This window comes from Telopea speciosissima, chromosome 6 (genome assembly GCF_018873765.1).
Source record: "Telopea speciosissima isolate NSW1024214 ecotype Mountain lineage chromosome 6, Tspe_v1, whole genome shotgun sequence".
Taxonomy (NCBI): Eukaryota; Viridiplantae; Streptophyta; class Magnoliopsida; order Proteales; family Proteaceae; genus Telopea; species Telopea speciosissima.
In genome coordinates, this window is record NC_057921.1 from 49,508,775 (window position 1) to 49,535,428 (window position 26,654).

Here is a 26,654-nt window from a genome sequence, read left to right on the forward strand (position 1 = left end):
ATATTTTAAAAATTTTATAAATTTTTTTCCAATTTTCTTTTTTCTTTTTCTCCCCCCCTCAAAACAATCTCTTTTTTTCATTTTTTTCCTTTTTTCTCTTTTCCTTTTTCCCCTTATTATTGTTTTTCTTAGGCTTCCCCCCTTCCTCCAAAAAACTTTAAATCCCCCCCCCCCCCCCCCCCCCCCCCCTTCTCACCCCCTCTCTAAAAAATAACCCACCACCCCCCCCCAACCCCCTCCTTCCCCCCCCCCCCCCCCCACCTCAACCCAAAACACCATCTCCCCTTCTTTTTTCTCCTCTTTCCCCCCCCCTCCACAACAACAAACACTCCCCCCCCCACTTTCCCCACCCTTTCCCCAAAAAACACCCAAAACCCCCATTCCCCCCCCCCCCAACCCTCTAATTATCATCACACCAACCCCCCCTTCCCTTTTTTTTCCCCCCCCCCCCCCCCCCCACCCAACACCCCCCCCCCCTCATCCCCCCCCCCTCTTCTCTTTCCCCCCCCAAAAAACACACCCCCCCCCCAACCCCCCTCCTCCTACCCCCCCCCCCCCCCCCCCCCCCCCCCCCCCCTTCCTCCCCCTTTTTAAATCCCCCCCCCCCCCCCCCCCTCCCCCTCCTATAAAGATCAAATCTAAAGAAGACCAGTTGAAATGATAGTTGAGTTGGTCAAATGAGATCTTTTTCAAAGGGCTAGACTAGGAGTTGCCTCGATGATAACGAAGCCTTGTGAAATACGAGAATGGATCATTTGCACGTACATGTAGGTGAAACGTACATCTTAGAGCCAATCACATGTTTATTTTGTTTTCATGGATACCCCTTCTCCCCTTCTCATGCACCAGATTTGGGCATTGCAACATATAATAGTCATTTTTAATTTATACGGCAAAGTTCTCCTCCGCATGGGTCCCAACTCCTAACTGTCAAATTTATGAACCAAAAATAAAAAAATTCCTTTTTTTAAAGAATGTGATGCCTATAAATAAACTAAGGGAAGTAGTTCTCTGTACTGGAGTGTGGCCTACGCCAGCACTCCCATGTGTCGATCTCTCTCTTCCTCAAAACAAGAGGGTAGACGTGTCTTTACATAGGCTGCGCACAGACACATGGGGCGGGACATGGGCGGGTTTGGGTCATTCAGGGAGGGGGCCGGTCTTTTTGCCCATCGCCATGTGTCTAGGCTCACCTTGCACCCCCAATGCAGAGAACTTCATCCCATAAGACAAACCTCAAAATTTTCGTTTATGGAATCAAAGTTTTATCTTATTCTTGGTTAAATAAATAGTAAAGGCTAACATCATATTTCTTACAAACAATTCATCATTACTTTGTCTTTTTTGTAGAAAAAAACTTCATTAAGCACACAACCAAACTTTGACTTTTCAACCAAAATAACCACCTAAGAAGGAAAAATTGTTTCTGATCCACCCAAAAGAAAATCCATGAGCAAATAGAAAAATCAAAAGAGCCAATGTTAACCATGTACCACATAGTTCCTTGCCACCAACAAACTAAAAAGGGGAAGCACCTTGACGATGGTGGTTGCCGGTGCAGTAGGGCTCTAGCTTAAGTCCAAAGGATAGGTCGTTGGTTTTACTTTCGCCCCCATTGGATGCTAGACATTCTTATTTTGCCCCCTCCTCCCCTTTCTCTTGGCCTCCATCTCCTCTTGGAGTTGGGATGCCACCCTAATTGCCCTCTTGGGCTAACACCCCGATCGAGTGGTCTATGGGCCCTCAGTAGGATCTGATTTAAAAAAAAGGAAAAAAAAAGATCAAAACCATTGTAGATAGCACAATATGTATACAATGTAAATGATGTTTCAAATTCTCCACTTTGTTTAATAACCAACAAACTAACCAAGTACATCAATATCCATTAAGCATTTGAGGTCAAAGCATAATACTAAGAAAAACCTGATGAACAGATTTAGCATAAGTTGGTACATAGAATAAAAAAACACCGAAGTTGGACAAAATATTGGGATGAGGGTACTAAGCAATCATATCCATTTACTTGAAGGTAAATTTGTAGTCCTTGATGTAGTTTGGGTTCACAAAGGCCATCTAGGAAAATACTAATAAAAATTAGCAGCATTGTGTCATAATTGAGAGGCATAAGGGAGTGCCGACAAACGTTTGGGCGGGATCCTAGTTGTAGGATTTGTAAAATGATTACCATAGGGGAAGTTGTAAGGAAGGACATGCATAGTCTAGGTCTTGTTCCAAGTATGACCTCGGATAGAGCCTAGAGGGCAAGGATCCATGTACCCTACCCCATTTAGCTGAGATTCTCCTAACCTACTAGGCTGTGCTTTGTTTCTTTTACTCCCATTTTCATTTATCATTTTCCATTTTCCTTCTCTCATCTAATTTCCCTTCCCACTTTCCCCCATCTCTTCTTGCCTTGTGCAGTGTAGGCCTCAATGAAGGGCATGAATGGATTACCTATTGACCATCTAGTATTCATAACAACGGAAACCCTCTTAAAGCCCTAAAGTTATGCTAGAGGTACCATAATTCATTGGTTCTGTAAGCATTCAAGCGAAGGAGTGGTCAAGGGATGAGGCAGTCTCTTAACAATTTGGATCCTCCCTGTAGACAACGCTGGCCATGGGGCGCGCATTGTCCGCCTTATCCCCACTAGGGCAAGGCATTTGGGCGGGGTAAGGCGGACATTGCACGTAGCCCCGTGTTAGGGCACAACGGTCCTGCCGGGCAGCTCGGCAGTAGAGGATCTGGATCTGTCTCTTAACCACTTGAAGCCATGTATGTAAATTTCTTAGATAAAGTACATTACTCTATTTAATAAAGCAAAGCATTCATGTTTACATCGATCTCCTTACATCAAAGATAAACATAATTAGCCTCTTATTCTTATGTATGCAAAATACTAGTATATGGTCATCATGTTCTTCAAAGCGGCTGTCAATCTCTAATCCTTCATACATTTATCGGAGCAGGAATTCTGTCACTCTTCCATTTTCGCCACATCTGTCACATAACACACATTATATGTGAGTAGGTGTAGAAAATGCCTTATGTTTAAAGAGAATTTTCCCTAAGAAAAATCATCACAAAAAAAATAGTCACAAAATGTTCATTGATTAATTTGTATATCGATCGAACTAAGCTACTTGTTATCCTCTAGCTAGAAAGAGCATTTGATAATCATTCGTCAAAGTAAACTGTATAAACTTCTATTTTACAGGAAAAATTTTATCTTCCAACTCTCGTACATGGAAATAAAGGAACCCTAAATATGGATTTTTTGTACCAATACAAACATATGTTCCACCATTGAAAAACAACAATCAAATAAGAAATAGGATTGTTATGGGTATTAACCAAAAGAATCAGGGCACAAAAGTTTCCTTCATGGCCATGGAGAAAGTCGATCACCTGCTTTGCCACGTGGTATGATCCAATGAAGGCCCAAGTTTTATGGGCATGTCTACTGCTCATATATCAGGTTTCAGTCTAAACAGAATTTCCTAAGTGGCAAAATAGGGCTTAAAAAATCCAAAATATGGGGGAGTGTGCAATACTAATCGGAGTAGTATATACATGCATGAACATATATGAGGATACATACCAATATAAGTACGAGACATATGATTGAATATGAGTCCAAAATTTGACATGTGACTTAATTATCTGAACCATCCCTTATCTATCCACCAATTTAGATTGCCACATGCATCATCCTTTCAAGTAGTAGAATTTGAAGTCTTGTGGTGAAAAATCTTTCTACATTGGATCGTGTAAAGGCGAAATTGTTTTGATGTAAAATGCAAAAGATGACATTGAGAAATAGAAAAGCAAAATGTAAAATTCTTCTAACAAATTTTCATCGAAACAAGCGAAGCCTTACAACTTAGTTGAATTAATTAGTATCCTACTCAAAGAAAAAGACCTTAAAAAAAAAAAACTAGAAGAGAGAGAGAGAGAGAGAGATATACCAGAGGTGAAATTGTTGCACCTAGACATTGGCAAACCAAGATTGCAATCTGCAGGGCCAGCAGTACACTCTTTTAAACAAGCATCAATGCAAAATGAGCGTAGGCGCATCTTAAAACATTTTTTGAATTATTTGAGAGAGAATGTTATGGAGGCATTGCTTTGCCAATCTGGATCCGGCTCCTCTCCTATGACTTGCCCCCTCAAAATTGTCAACTCTAAAATCATCACAACAAGATTCCTCCTAACATGCTCTGCTTCCATGGCTAAATACGAGTTCTCTTCTATACACAGTCTTCTCTTTTATCTTTCAGCTCTGATGATTGACTGGAACTCTTCAAAATAAGGTTACTCTATTTATTCATGGGAACTATTAATTAGATTTTTTTTTTTTGGGTAGAAGGGAACTATTAATTAGATTAGAGTTATTAATGTCAACCTACATCTGTCAATGTGCACTTGACCATGCGCTGCCATGCCATTAAATGTACTGCTTCTTTAACTGTTGTGACTTTGAATTTGTAACTGACATTGTTAGAAATTTTTATGCACTCAAGTGCACAGTGCACAGTGTACTGCACTTGAGCATCCGAGGGTGGCCATGAGAATAAGAGAATGAACTTTAAAGGTGCATTGCCTAGTGCACCGTTGGATGCACAAAATGAGGTGCACACCACCCAATGCACCGCACTTGAGAGGATAAAGATCCAATCTAAAGAAGCCCGGTTGAAATGATAGTTGAATTGGTCAAATGATATCTTTTTCAAGGGGCTAGACTAGGAGTTGCCTCAATGATAGCAAGGCCTTGTGAAATACGAGAATGGATCATCTGCACGTACATGCAGGTGAACGTACATCTCAAAGCCAATCACATGTTTATTTTATTTTCATAAATACCCCTCCTCCCCTTATAAATGGAAAAAATAGAATAGGTGGTTGCCTCTCACATGCAGAGGAAACGAACTCATGAAATACATCTTGTCTTAAGTTTATGTTCTTTTTCCTTTTTTATTATTAGGGAGAAAGAACGCTAACTGATGCTGTGCCTCGACATGTACCTGCATCCAAACACAACCCAACATGAAAAGATCAGTGCACCCCTAGTAAGGACTAGGGGTGCACTAGTCTTTTCGCACTGGACTGTGTCTGGAACCAGGTACATGCCACGCACAAGGACCGGTTAGCGTTCCTTTTTCCTTTATTATTATTAATATTTTTTATTTTCTTTGGCTAAATTGCATTGTTGGTGTTGGTACCGTACTTGGTGAAATTATGCATTGGAAACTTTGACTTTGAAAGAAGTCTAATGTCTATTATAGTCTTCTGCCTTGTTTCTCCCTCAATTCCAGAGTTGATGATGGAACTCTGCAACCGAGCTATTCCTCCTTACTCCTTCAATTTAAGACCATTACCTAAATTGGTAAGATTGGACTTAGGTTAGACAATTTGACTCTTTTTAATGGTTTAGGTTACATGGCGGTTGCAATTACTAAAAATAAAGGCTTTAAAACGCAATTTCACCAAACATGGGATACTTACAGTGCAATTAATTCTGTCTATTTACCCCCACTTCTCTCTTTTTTTAGATGGTTTAACCATTTAACCTTCTAACCGTGGTTTGATACTTTGATGTATCAGATCGGATTGGTAAAAAATCGCCGGATTGGATCAATATTGGTATAGTACTAGTGGATCCCAATTAATGACCAATCCGGCCAGGTATTAGTGGATTGACCGATCTGATCCGATACGTGTGATTATTTTTTATTTTTTGACTGTTTTTTTCGTGTTTTTATTTATTTTGTCAAAAATTTTGACCGATCCTCACCGATTTTTAGTATTTTAAACAGATACCAAAATCGAACCTGCAAAACCCGATTTTGACCGATCCCAAGACCGATCCCTGGATTACAAAGTATGTTATTAACTTATTATTGGGTCTCCTTTCCTTCTCTGCAGAGATTAGGCCCAGTTCGGCCCAATTGTTTGTTTCCCATGTCCTATAGTTCGGCCCAATTGTATCATGGAAACTTGGTAAGCCCGTTCTTTGGGTACTCGTATAATTTTAACAAATTTAAAGGATAAATTAGTCATTTGGAATCCTGCAAGACCACTTGTCATTCCCGCCTCGCTAAAATCTCCATTTAAATCTCTCTCTCTCTCTCTCTCTCTCTCTCTCTCTCTCATGTCTGAACTGTGAACCATCTATCTGATTATGTCGACAGAAATTGTTAAGAATCGATTTCTAGGGTTTCTGATATGGCAATCCATCATCTCTACTATCATCTTCCTATTTTGTAAGATCTTCCTTCTCTGCCCTTTTACCAATGATCCTCTCTCTCCTTCTCTCCTTAGCTTCCTTTCCTTCCTTAACTTCCATTTCTCTCTCCTCCTCTCCTCCTCTTCTCTCTTCCTTGTGTCTTCTCCCCAACCCGATCGCCCAGCTTCGATTCCCGTATTCGTTCACTTTCTCCTCCGATTCCTTCTCAATTCGATTATTGGCGGTGGTGGTGGGTTGCCGGAACTCTCGGCTCCCAGCTTCCGCCGCCGTGTGAGAACTTCGCTTGGGCTTCTGCTCGTTTTGATCATCTCAACCGAATCAGGTTTTATGTCAGTGGCTTCTCTGATTCGGAACTCGAAGGCCATTAGTGGATTGCCACTCATAGGCATAGGGTTGAGAGGGTCTGGTTTTGGATTGATTTACGGAGTTTATTACATTTATAAGCAGCGTTGGGTTTTGAGTTTTCCCATTATCCAGGTTAGTAGTTATTTAGCACTTTGAAGGGTCGTTTCCGATTAGCTATATGGATTTCAATGGTTTTTATTAATTTTACACAATTTGTCTTTTCAGTGGTTTTATTATTTTTCAATCATTTGTCTTTTCATATTATTTTTATACAATTTGTCTTCAAATGCGAGTTGAGTTGCTTATTTGTTCCAGTTATTGCTTGGGTACTGTTTAAATGTACTTCATGTCTGTCTCTGTGTTAAAGAGATCGAACACAATTCAGATTGGACAATGCAACTGATCCATAAAACTATGCCTTCATGCTGGGTCTTTATGCAGTGCTGATTCCAACTGTTATAAGACCATATAGAGACATAGAGTATGTCTAGTGAGCAGCTGGCATAAAGCCTACTAAAACTATGCCTTCATGCAGCGCCTTTATGCAGTTCTGGTTCCAACTTTTAATACCAGATATAATATATTTGGTGAGCACCTGGCGTAAATAAGCCTTGGGTTGGGTTTTAAACATGTTGGGCCTTTGATCTAATGGGTTTTTTTTTATTGTGATAGGATATTTTAATGGACCTTAAATATGGGTAGGAGGAATGAATACGGGAGATATTAATTATTTAACTTGTGGGGTGTAGTTAGAGTCCTTTGATGTAATTGTTGTTAAAGTGTTTTAATTGGGCTGGGTATGACTCCAGCTTTGTTTCAAGCGATTTTCTTCATTATTTTGTAGTATTCTAGTCAGTTAAGATCACCTCTAAAGTAAGCTGTTGGCTGAAGGAGTTTTAGGCTTAGTTTGAGTCATGTTTTGACTCTTTATATAAGTTTGGAAGGGTCTACAGCCCTGCACATGAAATTTGAGGAATGAAAGTTTTGGCTTTTGCCTTGGTTCTGTGGTGATTCAGAAGGATCCCTGGTGGCAGTAGTCTTTGTCTTGCGGGGCATCATACTTGAATTTCTTATTCGTGATAGCCGCATAGTTGGGCTTTCTATTTCTACTTGGCCATAGTTGTCAAGGCGTCTCCTAGGCGTCCAGGTGCCTTGGTCGCCTTGATTTTGGGCCCTCTCCATTGCATTGGGTCGCCTAGACGACGTAACAACTATGTTCCAATCTGGGGATCAGGTGTTGATTCTTGATTCATATCCCTTTTCTTCTTATTTCTGTTCTTTTACAGTTATATGGTCAATTCTGAACTCTGAACCTTGCACTTTCTAGAATCTACTTTCTCTTTCAGTTTAGTCAATTATCGTCCTGCTGGTTGTCTTCTCTATCTTCTTATGTTTTCTGTTCTCTGCTTTAATTTAGTTCCAGTTCTAGAACCCTGTTCTCTGGATCAATTTCAGGACTCCTACCTGAAATCAAATACTTCTACAAGTTCTGTTTTTTATTTTCGGTTTCTAGTTCTGGTTTCATATCCTGAATTCCTGATTTCTGATAGTCTGCTGGTTGATACATGCAAAGTATAGTTTTGAAACATACAACACTATAAATGAGCAATATGTAAAATATATCAGGCTTAAAAAGGAAAATAAAGTATGACTGAGGCAAAATGCATTCAATTAATTATTTATAAAGGATAAAGTTTCTTACGTGTACTAATACCATAAAGTGCTGTGGGATGGTTCGAACTTAAGTTGGAAGTGGTCTCAGGTGAAGGTGCAAGATGATATAATGCACAGACCGGACATACGCGCAATACTGCCCCCAGTCAAAATACTGATGGTAGTGGGACTCCACTCATAGTAGAACGATGTGCTCTACTCTAGAATGAACAATGTCGGTATTGTACCCAATTACGGTTGTGCCTGACCATACCCATAACTTCATACGATGAAGACCCATCTCCAAATGCCCAAAGAAGCACCCGAAGAAACATACTATCCATAGCCCGAAGAAGCACCTGCATGATCTGAACTCTTGCTCAGTGATTGCATGCCACTTTGATGTGTTCCTTGAAGCTAACGGAGTAGATTCATAAACTCAGTTGAAAATCAGAGTCGTAGTGAAGAGAAAATATCAAATTTAGGACGAATCAAATATGTGACAATCAGCAACTCAGATAGAAGGGAACCTTCGTCGAAGGTCTGATTTGTAGAGGGGAACAACTCCTCAAAAGATCAGTCTGAACAGATGGTCTGATCTATATCTTTAAAGATATCCTATTAAGGATAGGATTCTTTAAAACAGAATTCCAAAATTGACTATTGATAATAGATCTTAATGGACACAAAACAGTAGTCAAAAGTGCATAAAAGCACCAACAGATTTCAGCAATAATATAAGGATACTAATTTGAAACAGAAAATCAAATATGATCTTAAAATAGAGTATAACTAGGAGTCCAACTTGAAGTAGGACTCTAAGAAAACAGAAACTAGATCAAACTTTGAAACCATGAATATGTTTTGAATGTAATCCAATTGCTAACTAGAAGTTTGATTTGAAATCTAAGATGTAAACAATGGAGAAATTGAAATTCCTGCAAGTAGGAATTTTGGATATGTGCAAGAACATAACGGAATTCAGAAAACTGAAACAAGGGATGTGCAGATACTTTTTTTTTTTTTTTTTTTGGGATTGCATTAAGAAGAAAAATAAAAGAAAATAAATATGAATAAGGAATCCCACTTGACCTCAAAGATGGTGTCCCACCAAACTCTATCTTGGAACTCCACCAAGCCTACTTTAGCATCTTGCCAAGGGTCTCACTGCATCTCACAACAATGTATTCTGAATCTCACAGAACAATGGAGGTAAAAGCCATAATTCATTCATCAAATTAATGGGCAGAGCTATAGCCCTTTACAAACTCGTAAAGACTAAAAAATGGACTCAAAACAAAACTATAAACTCCTCCATCCAATAGCTTACCTTGGAGGTAGTCTACTACAACTATGTTTCAGCAATAATCATAGTTGTCAAGGCGGTGGAAGGGCGCTTAGGTGACAAGGCGCTTGCCTAGGTGCCCAAGGCACCAAGTGTTATTCCCCCCTCCCTCTTTTACCCCATGATCCCATAGTATGCTATAACATATAAATTATATTATATAAGTATGCTATATCGTACATCGAAAATCACCATTAAGCCACATCAACTCATCAAGATCACTAAGAAAATAATTATAAGTGTACAACCACTAACCAGAATCCCAGATACAAACATAGATACAATCAATCTCAATCATAGTATCATAGAACAGTGGAAACTGCAAATCAAGATTATCAGAACTAGATATCAAGTAATCATTAATCAACATTGAGGGAAGATGGCTGCACACCAGAATGTTGGGTTTCAGTGTGCGATGAAGGGTGAACATTGAACAGGTGAACAACAAAACAGGGTATTGCCTACTCTCATGATTCATTTCATTCTTGATTCTTTTTTAAATTTTTTTAAATTGCATGATTATGTGCATTTCACCTTAAATGTACTATCTGCACACACAAACGATATGGTTAGGAAAGGCATCTATCTTTTTTTTGTTTTAAAAAAAAGAAGCAATGCCAAGGAGATGCCCAGGCGTCGACCAGAACAAGGCGCTCACCTTTAATGCCTACAGTAAGGGGACAAACCACCCAGCCCCCAGAAAAAAGCCCGGATGCCTAGGCAGATGCCTTGACAACTATGCAATATTATAAGGATACTTGTTTGAAACAGAAAATCAAATTTGGTCTTAAAATAGAATAGAACTAGGATTCCAACCTCATGTTGGACTCTAAGGAAGCAACAAGATCAAATTTTGAAGCCATGAAAATGTTTAGAATGTAATCCGATTGCCAAATCTGAAGTTTCTTCTGAAATGTCAAATATAAACAATGGAGAACTTGAAATTCCAGCAAGTAAGGAATGTGCAAGAATAGAGAAGAATAGATACCAGGAAACTAAAACAAGGGATGCACAGATACTTGATTTTTTTATTTTTTTTTTGGGTTTTGATTAAATAAAGAAAGGGAGAGGATGCCCCACGCTGCCAGTGTGGGGAGGAATATGCACACCACACTAATAGGTGTCCTGACAAAGGTATCATCCACATGGGGTCCACATTTTCAGAACATGTGAAAGAAAATGATGAAAAATTATGTGAGGGGGAAACTGCACACCAGTGGTGTGGCAATCTTTTTCCCATAAAGAAAAATGTAAAACAAGAGAAACATAAATTAGTAATCTGACCTAATCCTCATCCCACCAAACTCTAGCTTGGAATCCCACCAAGCCCTCGGCATCTCACCAAGGGTCTCATTTCATCTCAACAAGTTATTCTGAATCTCACCGAACAATGGAGGTGAAAGCCATAATTCATCCATCAATTTCGTGGGTAGGGCTGTAGCCCTTTATAAACTTATATAAAAGACTCAAAAATAGACGCAAATTACGGTTAAAACTCTTCCAGAAAATGACTTTACCTTGGAAGTAGCCTACAACAACTAAACACAGTCTAAAATAAAGGAAAACAGCTTAAAACAAGACTAGACTCATTGAGTCCTAATTCAACCCACTAAAACACTTAATAACAACTAAAGTAAAGGATAGGACTCTAACTAGACTAATTAATAAAGTAAATTCCATATTCCTTTCTCCTACTCATATTTTAGGCCCATTAAAGAGTTCCATTACAATGAATATCCATTGGACCAAAGACCCAACATGTATAAAACTCAACCTAAGACATCTGTGATTTATCTACATCAATTCTTCCTGGCTTGACCAGTACCAAACAAAACTCTGGTGCTGTAGGGACGTTAGGAACAACAGTACATGTAAAAATACCAGCAAAGTGCAGTTCTAAACAAAACTCTGGTGATGTAGGGACGTTAGGAACAACAGTACATGTAAAAATACCAGCAAAGTGCAGTTCTAAACAAAACTCCGGTGATGTAGGGACGTTAGGAACAACAGTACATGTAACAATACCAGCAAAGTTCAGTTCTATTCATAGTATTAAATCTCGTTTCGGAATGCCATTTCCGCTAGACCGAAATTCCTGAGATACCGAAATTTCACGCCTTAAATATTGTATTTTTTCTATGTGTTTTGCTTGGCCATTTCTGGGTGTAAAATGCCAAAATGACCAAAATATCGAAACGAAATGACTGAAATTTGATGACCGAAATTTCAAAATATTGCATTTTTTCATTTCAACATAGCATCTTGTTTCGGCCTGGCCGAAATATCTGAAATTTTTGAAATTTCGGCGAGATTTTGAACTATGGTTTTATTAATAGAAAGAACAAAGAATTTCTTCTGAAAACCAAGTTATATTCTCAATTAATCTTTGATGATGGTTTACTATGTGTGCTCTTAAATGATTTTTTCTTATCCATTTCATCTAAACTAAATAAGAAATAGTTGTTTGGATGACAGGATCAGAACACCAAAACAGACCACACATGCAGCTAAAGGCCCACCAAAGAAACCAGGAAGAAGAAGAAGAAGGGGGAAAAAAAGAACCGGACTAGGAGGAGGATATAGAGAAGGGAAAAAAAGAACCGGAGTAGCAAAAAGAAGAAGAAGAAATCAGAGGCTATAGAGAAGAAGAAAAAAATGAAAATAAAAAAACAGAAGAAAAGAGAAAAGTATATAGAGAAGGGGAAAAAAAAAAAAGAATACATGTCACCCGGAGTTGTGGAGAGTCCCTGCCCTTGGAGTTGCAGTGGGCAGAAGAGCTGAAGTTGTCGATTTCGATTCAGCGTGCTCCTCTTTTCGTTTCTGTTTCCCCCCCTGTTACATGCATATCTATCACAATGTATATAACCATGTACACAAACCAATATAAGCGTTAGAAAAAGAATCAGCCTCCAGAAAAATGCCTAGGCAACGCCTTTGCATCTATGGTCATTTTCTATGGTAGAAGCAAGTAGTCAAGTTGATTTTGCCAAAAAAGGAATGATTTATGGATCTCTTAAGTGTTCTGCAGGTTTTGATATCCTGTATTGACCACGTATATGGTTGATAAATTTTTTTCCTGTTGCATATCAGTACTGTATCGTATCAAGGCCTTCTGATACGAAACGTATTGGCCAAGTCGGTCCAATACGTACAATATTCTACTTTAAACCTTGGATTTGATAGCCGTAGTTATAGTTTAGTATATACAACGTGTACTGATACTCAATTGTTATGGGAGCTTAACATTAACTACCTATATCGTGTTACCAATTCCATGTCTAACTGCTTGCAGAATCTTAAGTTAACACTGCACCTAAAACATCACTGGCATCTTTTTTTATTATGATTTGTAACTGAGTTTTGGTGGAAATCATAGTTGTCAAGGCGTCGCCTAGGCGCCGCCAAGGCGTCCAGGCGCTTTGGTCGACTTGGGCACCTTGGTCGCCTACTTGGTGTCGCCTTGATTTTTTACCCTCTCCAACGCCTTGGATCGCCTAACTGCCGTTACAACTATGGTGGAAATCTTATTCATGTTTTGATGAGCTCACAACATGTATTTAGCAGACTATACTGTAGATGTTTCCTTTTTTAATGATTCCATATGGAGAATCACCCCCCCCCCCTGCAGTTGTGCTTAATATTCCTTTGGCATCTTTTAAAATTATTTCTAAGTATATAATTGATATTCTTGCTATGCTTTCTCTTCTAAAATGTAATGGCCTAATGATACTTTTTGATATGGGGATGAAAAAAAGAACTTACTATTTGTTTACTTTTGTAGCGTCGTCTTTTTTATAGTTTTAAGATGGGGCTCCCTTCAGCTTTTAGACAAGCTCTAAAGTTATCTACCGTGGCTTTTCTATGTTCGTCTGTGGTGGTTGTATTCCTGCCTGATCAGTATAAGGGCCAGGGCACAATGGTGCAATCTATTGTCAATCAAATTATCTTTTACGTTGGAAGTTCCATGGTTTCGCTTTGTTGGGAGCTAAGTCATCATTTACATCAGGTTGGCTCTTTAAACATATACTGTGTATAACTCTGTTATTGCTTTTCTCTGTCAGTTGGTGAATTGGTCTCAAACTTGTAGACATTTTGTTGCATATTGCTGTTTCTTTATCATTTGACGTTGCTTATGATTAATTGCTTAATTCCCTAAAGTGGCACTCCAAAATCCAGAAATGATTACCTCAGCATTTTGAATTGTCTTGCATTTTATATTGTAGACTTCAATTTCAACCTCTCCCCCTCCCCCCCCCCCCCCAACACACCAAAAAACAAAAAAAAAAAAAAAAGAAAAAAGAAAAAGAGAAAAGAAATAAGATGAATAACAGACAGAAACTTCATTGTTTTGCATTTTATATTGTAGATTTATTCTATTTTTGAATTGTCTTGCATTTGATATTGTAGACTTACTCTATTTCAACCTTTCTCACCCCCCACCCCAAAAAGAAAATGAAAGAAAAGAAATTATATGAATAACAGGAAAAACTTCATTGATATAAAGGATAATGTACAGCCACAACCAAGAGGCTCAAGGGATTTCCAAGTTTATAACTTATATCCTGCAACAAAGACAGAAATACAAATAATAAACCACTCTATTGTGGCTCATTGCTTGGCCAGCTGACCAGCTATGTCATTTGAAGATCTTGGCTGCAATTGGAATGACCAGTTCAGCTGTGAAGCAACATTTTTAATGTGCCTAATGACATGAGTAATCTTCAATGAAGGAAAAACTTTCTTTTTCATGGTTCCCAATGTTTGATGTGCTCCCCCATTCCCACTCCAGTTTCTTATTGTTTAAGCAGTGGTTTCCTCTGTTATCAGTGTCCATATTACTGCAGGAACATTATCGTCAGACCTAACAGGTCCACCTTTCTAATGTGAATTTATCCTTTTTATCTCCTTGGGCTATGAAATGGGGAAATAGGTGGGAAAAAGAAAAACAACTAACAGAGAGAAATGCTTGATTAGTTAGTACATAGGTTCTACAAACTCGGATCGGGAGAGAATAGCAATTACAAGAGTGAAATCTCAAATCTGGGCAGATAGATACTATTGTAGTAAAATAAGGATAACTTTCATTATATAACTCGGTTTGAGGTGATTCCAGTTGGAGATGAAAAGCTAACTGTAGAAAACCTAGGACCTGTAACCAGTAACTTTAGAGAGGAAAAAAGAGAGAAGAGAAGATGGAAGTTGTAATGCTTGAATGCTTGAGTGTCATAATCGATCACCCAGCCCCTTTATTTATAGTAAACAGAATTACACCTTATTCCTAGTCTAATTAGGAATGAAACTTACTCCTAATCAAAGTAGGAATGACTCCTAATCAAAATAGGACTAACCCCCTTACCTATTCCTATTAGGAATTCCCATTATAACTAGGAATACCAAAGTAATATAAGAAGAATAAAATTACCCCAAAAAGACCAGAATACCCCCACGGTATTTCGGAGTACATATTCCAACACTCCCCCTCAAGCGGGATTATACAAATAAGTAAAGAAAGAAGATCCAACTTGAACTAAAGAAAAAAGAACTCCAAATAATGCTAACACTCCCCCTCAAGTTGGCGCATACAAGGTACTAATGCCCAACTTGAACAAAATGGGAAAAAAACTAAGGTGCAGTAGAATCCAGCTTGACATATGAATGTAGCTCCCAAATAAACCTTCAAGAACTTGAAAAAATAGATCTTCAAAACTTGGACAGATATGATCAGCAAACCGAGACTGGAATGTCTTCCAAAAAAGGTAGCTTTCAACGATCTTCAATAGCTATCCAGTGATGAATCTCAGATTGTCATAGTGACTTAGAATCTTGAAGTGAAATAACTAGAGCAGTAAGCAGCGAAAACAAACTGAATCAGGCAGCGGAAAAAATACTGTATCAACCCAACTGAAAGTCCTCAAATAGGCCACAACCAAATATCTTCAATACTCTTCAATACTCCAATCTCCTGCTTATGGCAAACTCAACCCAATAATGAAAGATACCCAATGGCAATGGTGGAGAAAACTGATCTTCTATGTTTTGCACCAATGTTCCTGCAAATTCTGCGTTCTTCAATGTCTGCAGGTGTATTGTACATAATCCCCCCCTTACGTGTAGTACACGTGGATATAATAGAGATGATGTAAGAGATAGGGCAAAAACATAATATTCCAGAATGTTCCAAAGGTGCTATGGGTAAGTAAAAAGGAAGGAATGGCAAAATTATAATTTACCAGAAGTTTCCAAAGGTGTTATGGGTAAATACCAAAGGTATGGGATATGAAGGGAATTAGAATTATTGAAAGAGAAAAGTGTTGGAAAAAAAATGGCATGGCTGTAATTTGGTGGAAATCCACTGTTAAATACAATCCAAGCCAAAGGGCAAACTGGTAATAAACCAGAATTTTAAGGGTCAATTGGATAGTCAAATAGGGGAATGTATGAAAAAATAATGGCAGTTCCATAAATAATCAGAATTTTGCAAGGATTTTTTGGTAAACAAAAAGCAATGGGATGCAATGAGTAAAATAGATGGGCCAGAATCCAGATAAACACCCAACCAATATAAAAACCCAACAAGAGCTTGAGTAAAGAGGATGAGCCCGGACAGATTTTAGAGAAAGAGATGCCCAAAATGGGCTGGTTTGAAATACAGGCCCAACCAAAAACAAGAAAAGAGCCATTTGAAAAAGCCAATAAGAGGGTGGCCCGGCCCATTTTAAAAAGGAACTTAGAGGGTGTAATTTAGATGAAATCCAAGTAAAGCAAATGCAAGGCCAAGAGTAAACTTGTAATTAAATTGGGAAGATTGGGTAATAGTAAACTATAGGGGCAAACCTGGGAAGTAGGATTTAAAAAAGGATAAAATTCTGTCACGCAACATTGGAATTCATGAGGATATTGATTGAATTAGACATAAAGGCAGGGGCATATATGGAAACCAGGAAATAAAATAAAGCATAAAATCGTGGAAATACCATCATCTTCAAGACTTCAACCACGATCCATGATTCTCAGCAGTAAGGAGTTGAGAGTGGACGAGGGTAACAAGACGATTCCATCAGCTCCTTCCTCGAGACGCAACCAAAGGTGCAAACAGTGGCAGTTGAGAAAGGAATTGTTGAGGCAGAAACCAGAGAAAAGGCAGCGGCAAAGTGGAAGGACGAAGCGGAGAATACAGCATTCGACACCATGAACCATGAAATTCCGGGGAAAAGCCATGAAGCGGTAACTAAAATAGCAGCCAAGACGGTTCCATGTACGAAAACAGCAATAAAATCATCAATATGGTGGAACTGCATATCTTCGTCTTCGATCAAATAGTTGCAGCAAAGATAAAATAAAATCAGCAGAGGAGTGAATCCCAGAAATCAAATAGTTGCAGCAGGGGTATCTCAGCAGTAGAATAAATCCAGAAATCGATCAGTAGTAGCAGGTATGATATTCATACACAATCGTCATCGAAACAATACAAAACCCTAGTTCTTCTTCTTCTATGAACTAGGGTTTCTTCTTCAACTCAGAAATAAAAAACGACTCTCAAAACAGCAATTACAGAGAGAATCCGGTACTTAGTTACTGCTCTGATACCATGTAGAAAACTTAGGACCTGTAACCAGTAACTTTAGAGAGGAGAAAAGAGAGAAGAGAAGATGGAAGTTGTAATGCTTGAATGCTTGAGTGTTATAATCGATCACCCAGCCCCTTTATTTATAGTAAACAGAATTACACCTTATTCCTAGTCTAATTAGGAATGAAACTTGCTCCTAATCAAAGTAGGAATGACTCCTAATCAAAATAGGACTTAACCCCTTACCTATTCCTATTAGGAATTCCCATTATAACTAGGAATACCAAAGTAATATAAGAAGAATAAAATTACCCCAAAAAGACCAGAATACTCCCACGGTATTCTGGAGTACATATTCCAACATTCTCCCTCAAGCGGGATTATACAAATAAGTAAAGAAAGAAGATCCAACTTGAACTAAAGAAAAAAGAACTCCAAATAATGCTAACAAACAAATAGGGTTAAACTTTTGTTGTTTGAGTTTTCTGAAATTAGGAATAAAAGATGGTGATATGGACTGTGAAGTTGAGGTCATTGCACAAGTCCAAATCAGGGAAACTATAGAATGAGTTCCCAAACTTGGTGTGCAATATAAAATTAAAAGGGGGGGTATTATGAATTTGGTTTTGGGTTGAAAAAGATGAGATGGACATGGAAAATACCAGAAAATAAGAAAGGATAGAGGATAGGTGAGGATGAGATCTACTCCAAGAAAGTACTCTTCTAGGTCCTTAGGTGGAGGTAAACTTACCAACTCTTTAAGGTTGATGTTGGCAACACTTCGAGTTCACTGGAGGTTTCTTCAATTCTTCAAGATTGAGGGTTGAAACTCAACTTGGTTTTAGGTGGAGGAGCTCAGCTTGGTTCACAAGAGTGCTTGAAGCAACAATGATTTTCATTCATAAAAATTCAACTTCTTTTTTTTTTACAAACAAGATATGTAAGCCTTTTATAGGCAAAACAAAGCTAAACCCAAAAAGCACCTACGATATCTTGATCGTCCATTAATAATACGATTCAAGGGTTGAGATTAAACCACTACACAACTTGCTAAGAAAAGAAAATGACTTTTTCAAATAAAGATAATCCACTATCGAGTGGGTTGAACCAACATTAGATGTCATCACATAAATTATAGTTCCCATGTCTTGGTGTAATCTTCCATATATTGAAGCAATTCTCCATGTTGAAGTTGAGATTTCTAAGACTTTCTTTGTGGAGACTCAAGATAGAATTTGTAGAAGACCAAGATAGTGCTCATCGGATGAAGTGTAACATGGAGAAGACCACAAGATTTTGATTAGGATCCCACTACTAATTCTAGGCCATTTTTGACTGGGGCTAGGCTGTTGGAATGAAAAGTGGCCTAGCCACTTGGTGTTTGGTTCCCTCTTGGTCCTGGTTCAAGTGGATCAAATGGGCTTGGGCCCAGATTCGAGCTGACCTCCTTAAGGGCTGCACTTGGGCTACACCACTCTTCAGGACCTAGCCTGTAAGTTCTTCAATTTCAGGGGATATATATTTCCAGATCTTTTCTTTTTTTTTTTTGCTTCAGGAGTGTTAAGTCTGTTCTTCATGTTTTCTAGGTTGCTATTTGCTGAGGCAGTCTGAGATGACATTTTGGGTTCCACAAGGGTTAATGGGTTTTTACTTCTAATTCCTGTTGCTGTTAAGAGTCTGTGACGCTCTGATGCAACAGGGTACTGTGGGTCTTGATCATGGAAGAAGAACTCGACCGAAACTTGTCGAAACCGCCGAGTTAACTAGGTTTCGTAGGTTTCCGAGACGAGTTGAAGGGTGATTTTAAAAAATCCAGGGTTTCGACTGAAATTCGATGGTTTCGACTAGTTTCGATTGAGATGTTGGTAATTTCGCAAGTTTCGACACTTATGTCCATCGAAACTTGGGGGAACTGGCTCGAAACGAGTGCAAATATTTAAGTATGCTAGTAACCAGGCTAGAAACCAAGACATACATTTATTTATGCCTAACATCATTTTAGTAAATGTTTTTTATTTGTATTTCATTTACTTACGATATTTTTCATAAATAAGCAAATACCCCCCTATTTGACTCCGATAAAAAGAGTTAAAAAATCAAATTCCAAAAGGAAAAAAAGTCAACCCCCCAGTTCAAGAATAAAAACTAGATTTTCAACGGTAGGTGTAATTTTTAATTTTCTAATGCTGGGGTTTTTCTCAAATCTAAAAATTCCATAAATCTTAATATGGTAAAACATTGTTAAAAAACAAAAGTGCGGTAAAATATTCATTTGCTTTGATGTCCAAAAAAATATTTTCATTCAAAGTGATTTTCATAGCATTCGTGCACACCAAATTAAGTTTTACCGGTACATAACTCTTTCAATGTAAACCAGATTTAAGCAACTTTGGATTTGTTGGAAAGCTATCAAAACAAAACTTTCTAACAAATCCAATATTGCTTAAATCTGATTTATATTGAAGGTATTATGTTCTGGTCAAACCTTATTCGATACCATGTCCAATAACAATATATAGTATCAAACTTGGATCAAAACCACAAGTATTATTTTTAGTGTTCTCTATGTGAAACTAATGCATGGATTGGATTTAAAATGTCAAAATAGGCAGCACAACAAGAATCAGGGTAAAAAAACGACTTCTGGGCCTCGAAACCAAGGTTCGAGTTAGCCTAGAGAAAGTTCCAGGTTTCGACCGAGATATGGTCGAAACCGAGACGAACTTGGTTTCTGACTGGTCGTAACCTAGTCGAAACCTGAGTTTTAGAACCTTGGTCTTGATTCCAGGAGCCAGCATGTGGTGTGTATGGCTGGACAGAAATGAAAAGGTTTGGATAAATATGCAGTGCCAGGGCTAGTGATTAGTGTAGAGAGTAAGTTTCTTATTTTGCTGAATTCAGGTGGGTATGCTCCTCTTTATGGTGTTGCTGGGCTGTCCCTTTTATAAATGAACATGACCTCTCTCAAGTTTATTCCATTTGAGGTGTGGGGATATTGTATGGCGTCCCCCGCCCCCCCGCACGAGGAAAAAGAGCAAACCAGTGGTGTGTAAAAAAAAAAAAAAAAAAAAAAAAAAAAAAAAAATGTGGGCCTGCTCTTTATTATAAATAGATCTTTTTGACTTGTTCAAAAAAGGCCTTTAATTGCTAACCAATAGTATCAACTAATTAGATCCCGCTTGCAGCCACTGCTTTTCCAGTTGGCTGAGCTTGCCTTTGAAATATCTTTTGAAGTTCCTTTAGTATATCTGCTGATGTGCTCATTGATTTTCTTGTGGATGATCAATATTAGCTCATTGAATGGTCAACAATGATTCAGCCAAAGAGAAAGAATGAATCCTGTTTTCTATCATGATGCAAGCACTCCTGTTTTTTTTCAAGAAAAAGTGTGATTTTTGTCCAAGATACTTTCTTTTTACATCACATCTTTGAGCATTGTTTCAGGTGGTTCATACAAAGAGGTGCATATTTGCACCACCAAAGGGGTCAGCTGCTACAGAGACAAATTCGTCTCAGCCTATCCTTGCAGCGTTGGAGGAAAGTACTCCAAGATCTCTTCTGCAATATCTTGCATATCTAGATCTGTGTATGGTTTGTGAGGGTAATGTGGACATATGGCGTCGAGCTGCCTTCTTTGAAGAAACTGGTGAGACTTATAGAAGAGTCATGGCAGTATGCTTGAGGCCTCTTGAGCAGCTGACTTCAAACCTTGGGGAACTCTTGGAAGATTGCTCAGGGGACAGAACTGATCAAGTGTCACATCAGTTATTATCAGCAGCTGATACACACATGGATTCAAAGCTTAATGAATCATTCAATGACTTCCAGGTACTGTTTAAGTTGATTAAGGGATTAATTGTCAAATAGTCTTTCTTTCCACTCTTCTCTATTTGTATTCTCTTTAATTTCATACCATATTCGTGTTCTTTTGTAATAAAATCAGTTATTTATCATAAAAAGAAAGAGAAAACTGTTTCTGTCTGAACTCTGAAGAGTTTTTCCAGATCCCTAATATGTGCTTCTCATACAGTTGAAATTATGTGTCTGAACCATCTCCTTGTTGATTGTTCCTTCACATAGAAGTATTTTTGCATTTAGCAGCAGCCAAACAGGTCGTTACCCACAACACAGTAACCAAACATCATCATATGAGCAACTTAAAAGACCAGACAGGATCTTGCTTATATTTCTGTAGCCAAACAGTCCCTTGTGGATCACTTGGGCTGCTTTTATCTTTTAATTGTCTCTCATTGAAGCATTGATATTGCCCCTCATGAATAATCTGAAACATGTTTATGAACTGGAACAAAGCTAGCATATTCAAAATAAATATGTACACTGGGTTACTTTATCCTTGACCTAATGCTCCCACGTCTAAATTGTAAGGGTTGCCACTGTAAACTCACAAAACTTGTGTCTGCTCATAGATCATAGTTCAGAAACATGTCTTATATTAAATGAAGTAATATTTTTCAGATCTTGCAAATTCTTCTCTTTGTGCATCTTTGTGCCTGTTGGAAACAAACCGACCGACACACATCTTGTTGTTCTACAGGTGCTCCATCCAGAGAGATAGGTTAACTTTGGAATATAGCCATCAGCAACAAAGATTAGTGATCCAAAAGAAAATAGTACTACTAATAATTAATATTCTGATGAAGTTTTGAACTAGCCATAAGACTGTGATCGAGGACCTAATCTATGTGAGAAAGTAACTCAGTGGTACAACATTTGGATTGTTAAAATGGTGTGTTTACAATCGAAGGGATTTGGAGAGAAAGGTTTGACTCCCTGAATGATAGATTACTTTGCTTGGGAGGCAGCTAGGGTAAGAAAGATACTTCTTAGTATATGCTATTCGGAATGACTATATATACTACATTAATGTAAACAAAAGAGACTAATGTGCTTCCCTGCGGAAAAACTACAGTGCAATAGTGCTCGTAGATCAGCTTTACTCCACCCAAGTTCTTGCTGCTTGCTGCTCGTGAGGGTCTTTTGACCTCCATTTGTTACCACTAAATGACGAAGCCAGGCTTGGTAGAATTGGCAAAATTATTGACTGTATCTGAATGTATAGCTGGACAAAGATCCAAGAGATGTATTCATTATTGAAGAGGTTTTGTACTAGTTGTATTGGTGAAAGACAATGTTTCCTGACATAGTTGTCAAGGCTTTGCCTAGGCATTGCTTAGGCTCCAAGACCCTTCAAAATCGGCAAGTGTAGTTTCCAAGCTTTTTATCAGTTACTACTAATAAAACAAATCCTCAATTATTCTCTAATGAGCCCCACTACTAACACTAACTGCTTAACTATAATATTAGCTTTGTACACCTCTTTAGACCCCCAGAGGGTGGACCTCAGTGCAATGGTAAGGTTGCTCCGTGGCGACCTAGTGGTTGTGGGTTCGAGTCTGGGAAACAGCCTCTCCAAGGAGCGGGAGTAAGGATGTGAACAATTTTTAGGTTTTATGATATTTACCGCTGGATCATCTCTACCCTACCATGGTAACTTTAATCATTGCATGCTTGACTGATTGTGGCTAGTCTCTCAATGTATTTGTCCTGAAATAACTGGTCAGTGGATTGGCTTCCATGACCAATCATTCATTATTTTTTGTTCATTTCACTAGCCCCAATGAACATGGTTATTCTTTTAATGTTTTATTTTGGTTTGAAGGGTATCACAGTCCTGTTCAAGTGTACATTTTACATATACATTATATCAAGTGCTCTTTAGTTCCTTTTTGTTGTTTCTGTTTCTCTTGAAAGAAGGTAAAAAATAATTATAGGTAGAAAACCTCATCAGAACCTCCCTTCTTGCATGGAAGCGAAAGTTTATTGAAAGATTGAAGAAGAGAACACCTCTGTTACTGAACCATATATAACTAACAGTCAAGACAAATTATACTCATCAACTAGTGTAGAAATCGCTAGGGGGAGAATGTGTACTACAATTTACATAAAATTTAATGTAGAATCGATCTTGAACCAGTAAAGCCAACATGAGATCAATCGCAACAAAATTGCATTAGGGACAAATCAGTATTGAGAACAGAATTCTCTTACACCTTTTTTCCCCCTCCTAAACATATGAAGAAGAAATTAAAAGGATATGACCAAAGCTTCACCACCTTACCTGTGGGAATGGAATAACCACCATACCCAATCTTTTGAATCACCTCAGTAGGGTCTGATTGGAATCACCAACAAGAGATGTGACAGCTTCACCACTGCAACCTATCCAAATTCATCACTGAACCAAAGAAAAAACAAACTTTATTTCTCAACTCTAACTTCTATTACAGCAGTACATTGTTTAAACAAGAGACCCAAAGACCAAAAATAACAACTAACTAGAACCTTCCCTGTGGAAAACACTATTAAAAAATAAGAAACAATAAAAATAACAACTCTCTAGAAACTCATAGTAGAGAGAATCTCTAGAGATCTAACTAAATAGATATTCTTAAAATGGAAACTACAAACTATTACAATGCTTCTTAGCTAAGGAACTAACAACATAAAAGAATAGAAATTTTTTTAAACAGCCTCCTTTGAAATCTTCTCAGCAGAATCTTCAATTAATCATCTAATCTTAAGTTGAACTATCAACCCCATGTGAACAGTAAACCAGATCAGATTCTGGTTCAATCCAGAATCATGGACTGAAATCTTCCTGCCCTTTCTTGTGCATGTTCTGGATTTCGTCCTTGAACTGAACTACATAATCATTATTCCTAGAAGCATCTACCGCTATTTAGGCGGAACAATTGATGTTTCTTTTGCTAAGCAGAAAAACTGAGTTGATTTATTCATTTTCTGTGCTTCATGTTTTTGGGGATTGTATTGTGAATGGGGACTACACTCATAAATGCCCCTTGTGTTGATTGGATCAATGGTATTGGTTCACTTTTACTTCTTGAATCTAGTGCTATAGTCTAATGTTAATGCTTTTTGTATTGTGCAGCTGTATGCATGGTGTGCAAGGTCGATTGCAGCATTGACTGCACGGTCACACAGTGAGGATAGGTTTGGGGTTGCACAACTGACCGGCTGTAATGCTGCTGTGGTCTCAACACTTTTGTCTTGTCTGCTTGCTGTTGAGGCATGCATGGGGAGGAAGACCAGTGTGCAAACCCCACTTTTAATGGGCCCAGCCAGCATCAAGTGGGCCACGTTGAACACAGGAAGAAGAGATGGACCGGCTAGAATCATAGGTAAAAGAAGTAGTGGTCCATTATATGCAAAGGCTTATGCCATGGCTGACGTTCTTAGGACAGCAATCTATAGTCTAGTGTCTGTATTCCATGATGAGATGCTAGGAAGCTCAAAGGCAGGAAAACTTGAAAAGGATTGGATCACTGGTAGGAATCCTCTTTTTGGGACCCGTGATATACTTGTACAGAAACTGCGGCTTTTTCTGGATTTCCAAGCTAATTAATGACCTGGGAATTTGTACAACAGATATGAAATTCAAGGTAGGGATTGGATTGATCTTTTGCTTTAGTTAGGAAGAGAGATTCTTCCAGTTTCAGTATCAGAGAATTGTTTTATTTATGTTGTATTGAATTTTGTACAGAACTCCCTATAATGGAAATGTTGAGTGGGATTATGGGATGGCATAATCTCTTTTGTTGATGGTTCCTACTTCAAAAGCATCACAAGAGTTCACGGAACCAGGGTTAATTCCCATTTCTTATTATGTGAAGGAAATCTTTTTTTTTTTTTTTGGTTTGTTTGGAAGGGGGGGGGGGGGGGGGGTGGGGGGGTTGACATTACAGTTGGCAACTTGATATGAATAAGAATGATGAGACACTGGAATTGAGTCTGATTGAGTCAGTTTTGGTTTATTGATGAAAGTGCTCAATGGTTTCAACCATTTTGAGAAGCATTTCAACTCCCATTAAATCAACAACTTGATGATGTTTGCTTCTTAGGAATGCTATCAACAAAGCCAGTATTAGTCTCACCCTCAGTAGGACTGTTTTGCTAGCATTTCTCTTACTTTTTATGCTAGTTTTTCCATAGGCTGATGGTCGCATGGAAAGAAAACTCGATTGAAACCTGTCAAAACTATTGAGATATCTCGGTTTTGCAGGTTTTCAAGACGAGATGGAGGGGTATTTTAAAAACTACATGATTTCGACTTGGTATCGACAGTCTTAACCATGTTTCAACCGAAACATGGTTGAAACACTTTCAACCAGGCCTATATAATACCTCATCTCGATCGAGAAAGACATATCTCGACTTGGTTTCGACAAAAACCCCCTCCAACCAAGGTATCCCCATGAATGGGAAAAAGTACCAGATTTCGATTGAATCTCGGTTTTAACTAGGGCGAAACCTGAGTTCTTGATCCTTAGACGGTCGTGTGGGAAAACTTTTGTCATTTTTAAAATCATATAATCTTGTTCTTTTCTACACGTACTACTAAATCCTTTTTTAAAAACTATATTATTTGAAGGGTGATCAACCAATGAAATAGGAGGGTAGGGGAGAGATGGTAGGTTAAGAGTAACACAGTCAGGATTTTGATCCTCTGCTGCCGCTTGCCCATGCGGCCGGTGTGTAGCCTCACACAGGCAGGGCATGGACCCCATTTGGGCAGGATGCTCGGGCAGTGGGTAGGGCGGTCATTTCGCCCTTGCCTATGTGAGGCTACACACCAGCCGCACGGGTAGGCAACAACAGACGATCCCAATCCAACACATTCACTGCTAAGGGTGTCTAAACCAGACTAAAACCGTTTACTGAAATCGAATCATAATTATTTAAACCAAAACTGAGAAACCATTTAATAAATGGTTTGATTTTAATTTAAATAGTTACAATTCGATTTCAGTTAAGCTCTCAAAATCCCGGAAATCAATCCACCACCACCAGCCAACTTACTATGGCAAAGAGTCACCTACTTAAGCCAATAAACACCCGAATTGGAACCATCTTTCCACCAAAAGGACCTAATAAGCTTGTTAAGATCAAAATATGGACATGGCATAGGACGGTATACTAGTGATAACAAACTTGATGAGGATTGCTTTGTCTGCTACAGAAAGCAGGCTTTCCTTCCACCTAGCTAATTTTGAATGAACACATTCAACAATGCTAGAAAACCGAAATCATTTATTACGACCAAACATGGTTGGCAACCCTAGATATTTTTCATACGTAGGCACAATTGGGAGGCCAAGAGACTAGCAACGTTTGATTTTAGGCTCACATCTACTGGTCCTAATTCTAGAAATTGGATTAGACAGTTCCTTTGGCTGCTACAGAAAGCAGGCTAGCTTTCCTTCCACCTAGCTAATTTTGAATGTAACACATTCAACAATGCTAGAAAATCAAAATCATTTATTACGACCAAACATGGTTGGCAACCCTAGGTATTTTTCATATGTAGGCACAATTGGGAGGCCAAGAGACTAGCAACGTTTGATTTTAGGCTCACATCTGCTGGTCCTAATTCTACAAATTGGATTAGACAGTTCCTT

The 26,654-nt window shown here is 38.4% G+C and overlaps 1 protein-coding gene across 1 annotated transcript; it reads left to right on the top strand.

Moving 5' to 3' along the window:
* The first annotated feature begins 6,168 nt into the window (after positions 1-6,168).
* On the top strand, positions 6,169-24,821 carry LOC122664001. The gene is made up of 4 exons (XM_043859672.1): positions 6,169-6,724; positions 13,372-13,596; positions 20,602-20,985; positions 24,128-24,821. Exons 1-4 carry the CDS (start codon positions 6,182-6,184, stop codon positions 24,599-24,601), a joined length of 1,626 nt encoding a protein of 541 aa, XP_043715607.1. The 5' UTR covers positions 6,169-6,181; the 3' UTR covers positions 24,602-24,821.
* The last annotated feature ends 1,833 nt before the right edge of the window (positions 24,822-26,654 follow it).

Coding starts and splice junctions, on each gene's coding strand:
- LOC122664001 (XM_043859672.1), top strand. CDS start 6,182: ATGTCGACAGAAATTGTTAAGAATCGATTTCTAGGGTTTCTGATATGG. Junction 13,597..20,601: donor TAAGTCATCATTTACATCAG/GTTGGCTCTTTA, acceptor GCATTGTTTCAG/GTGGTTCATACAAAGAGGTG. Junction 20,986..24,127: donor AATCATTCAATGACTTCCAG/GTACTGTTTAAG, acceptor TGTATTGTGCAG/CTGTATGCATGGTGTGCAAG.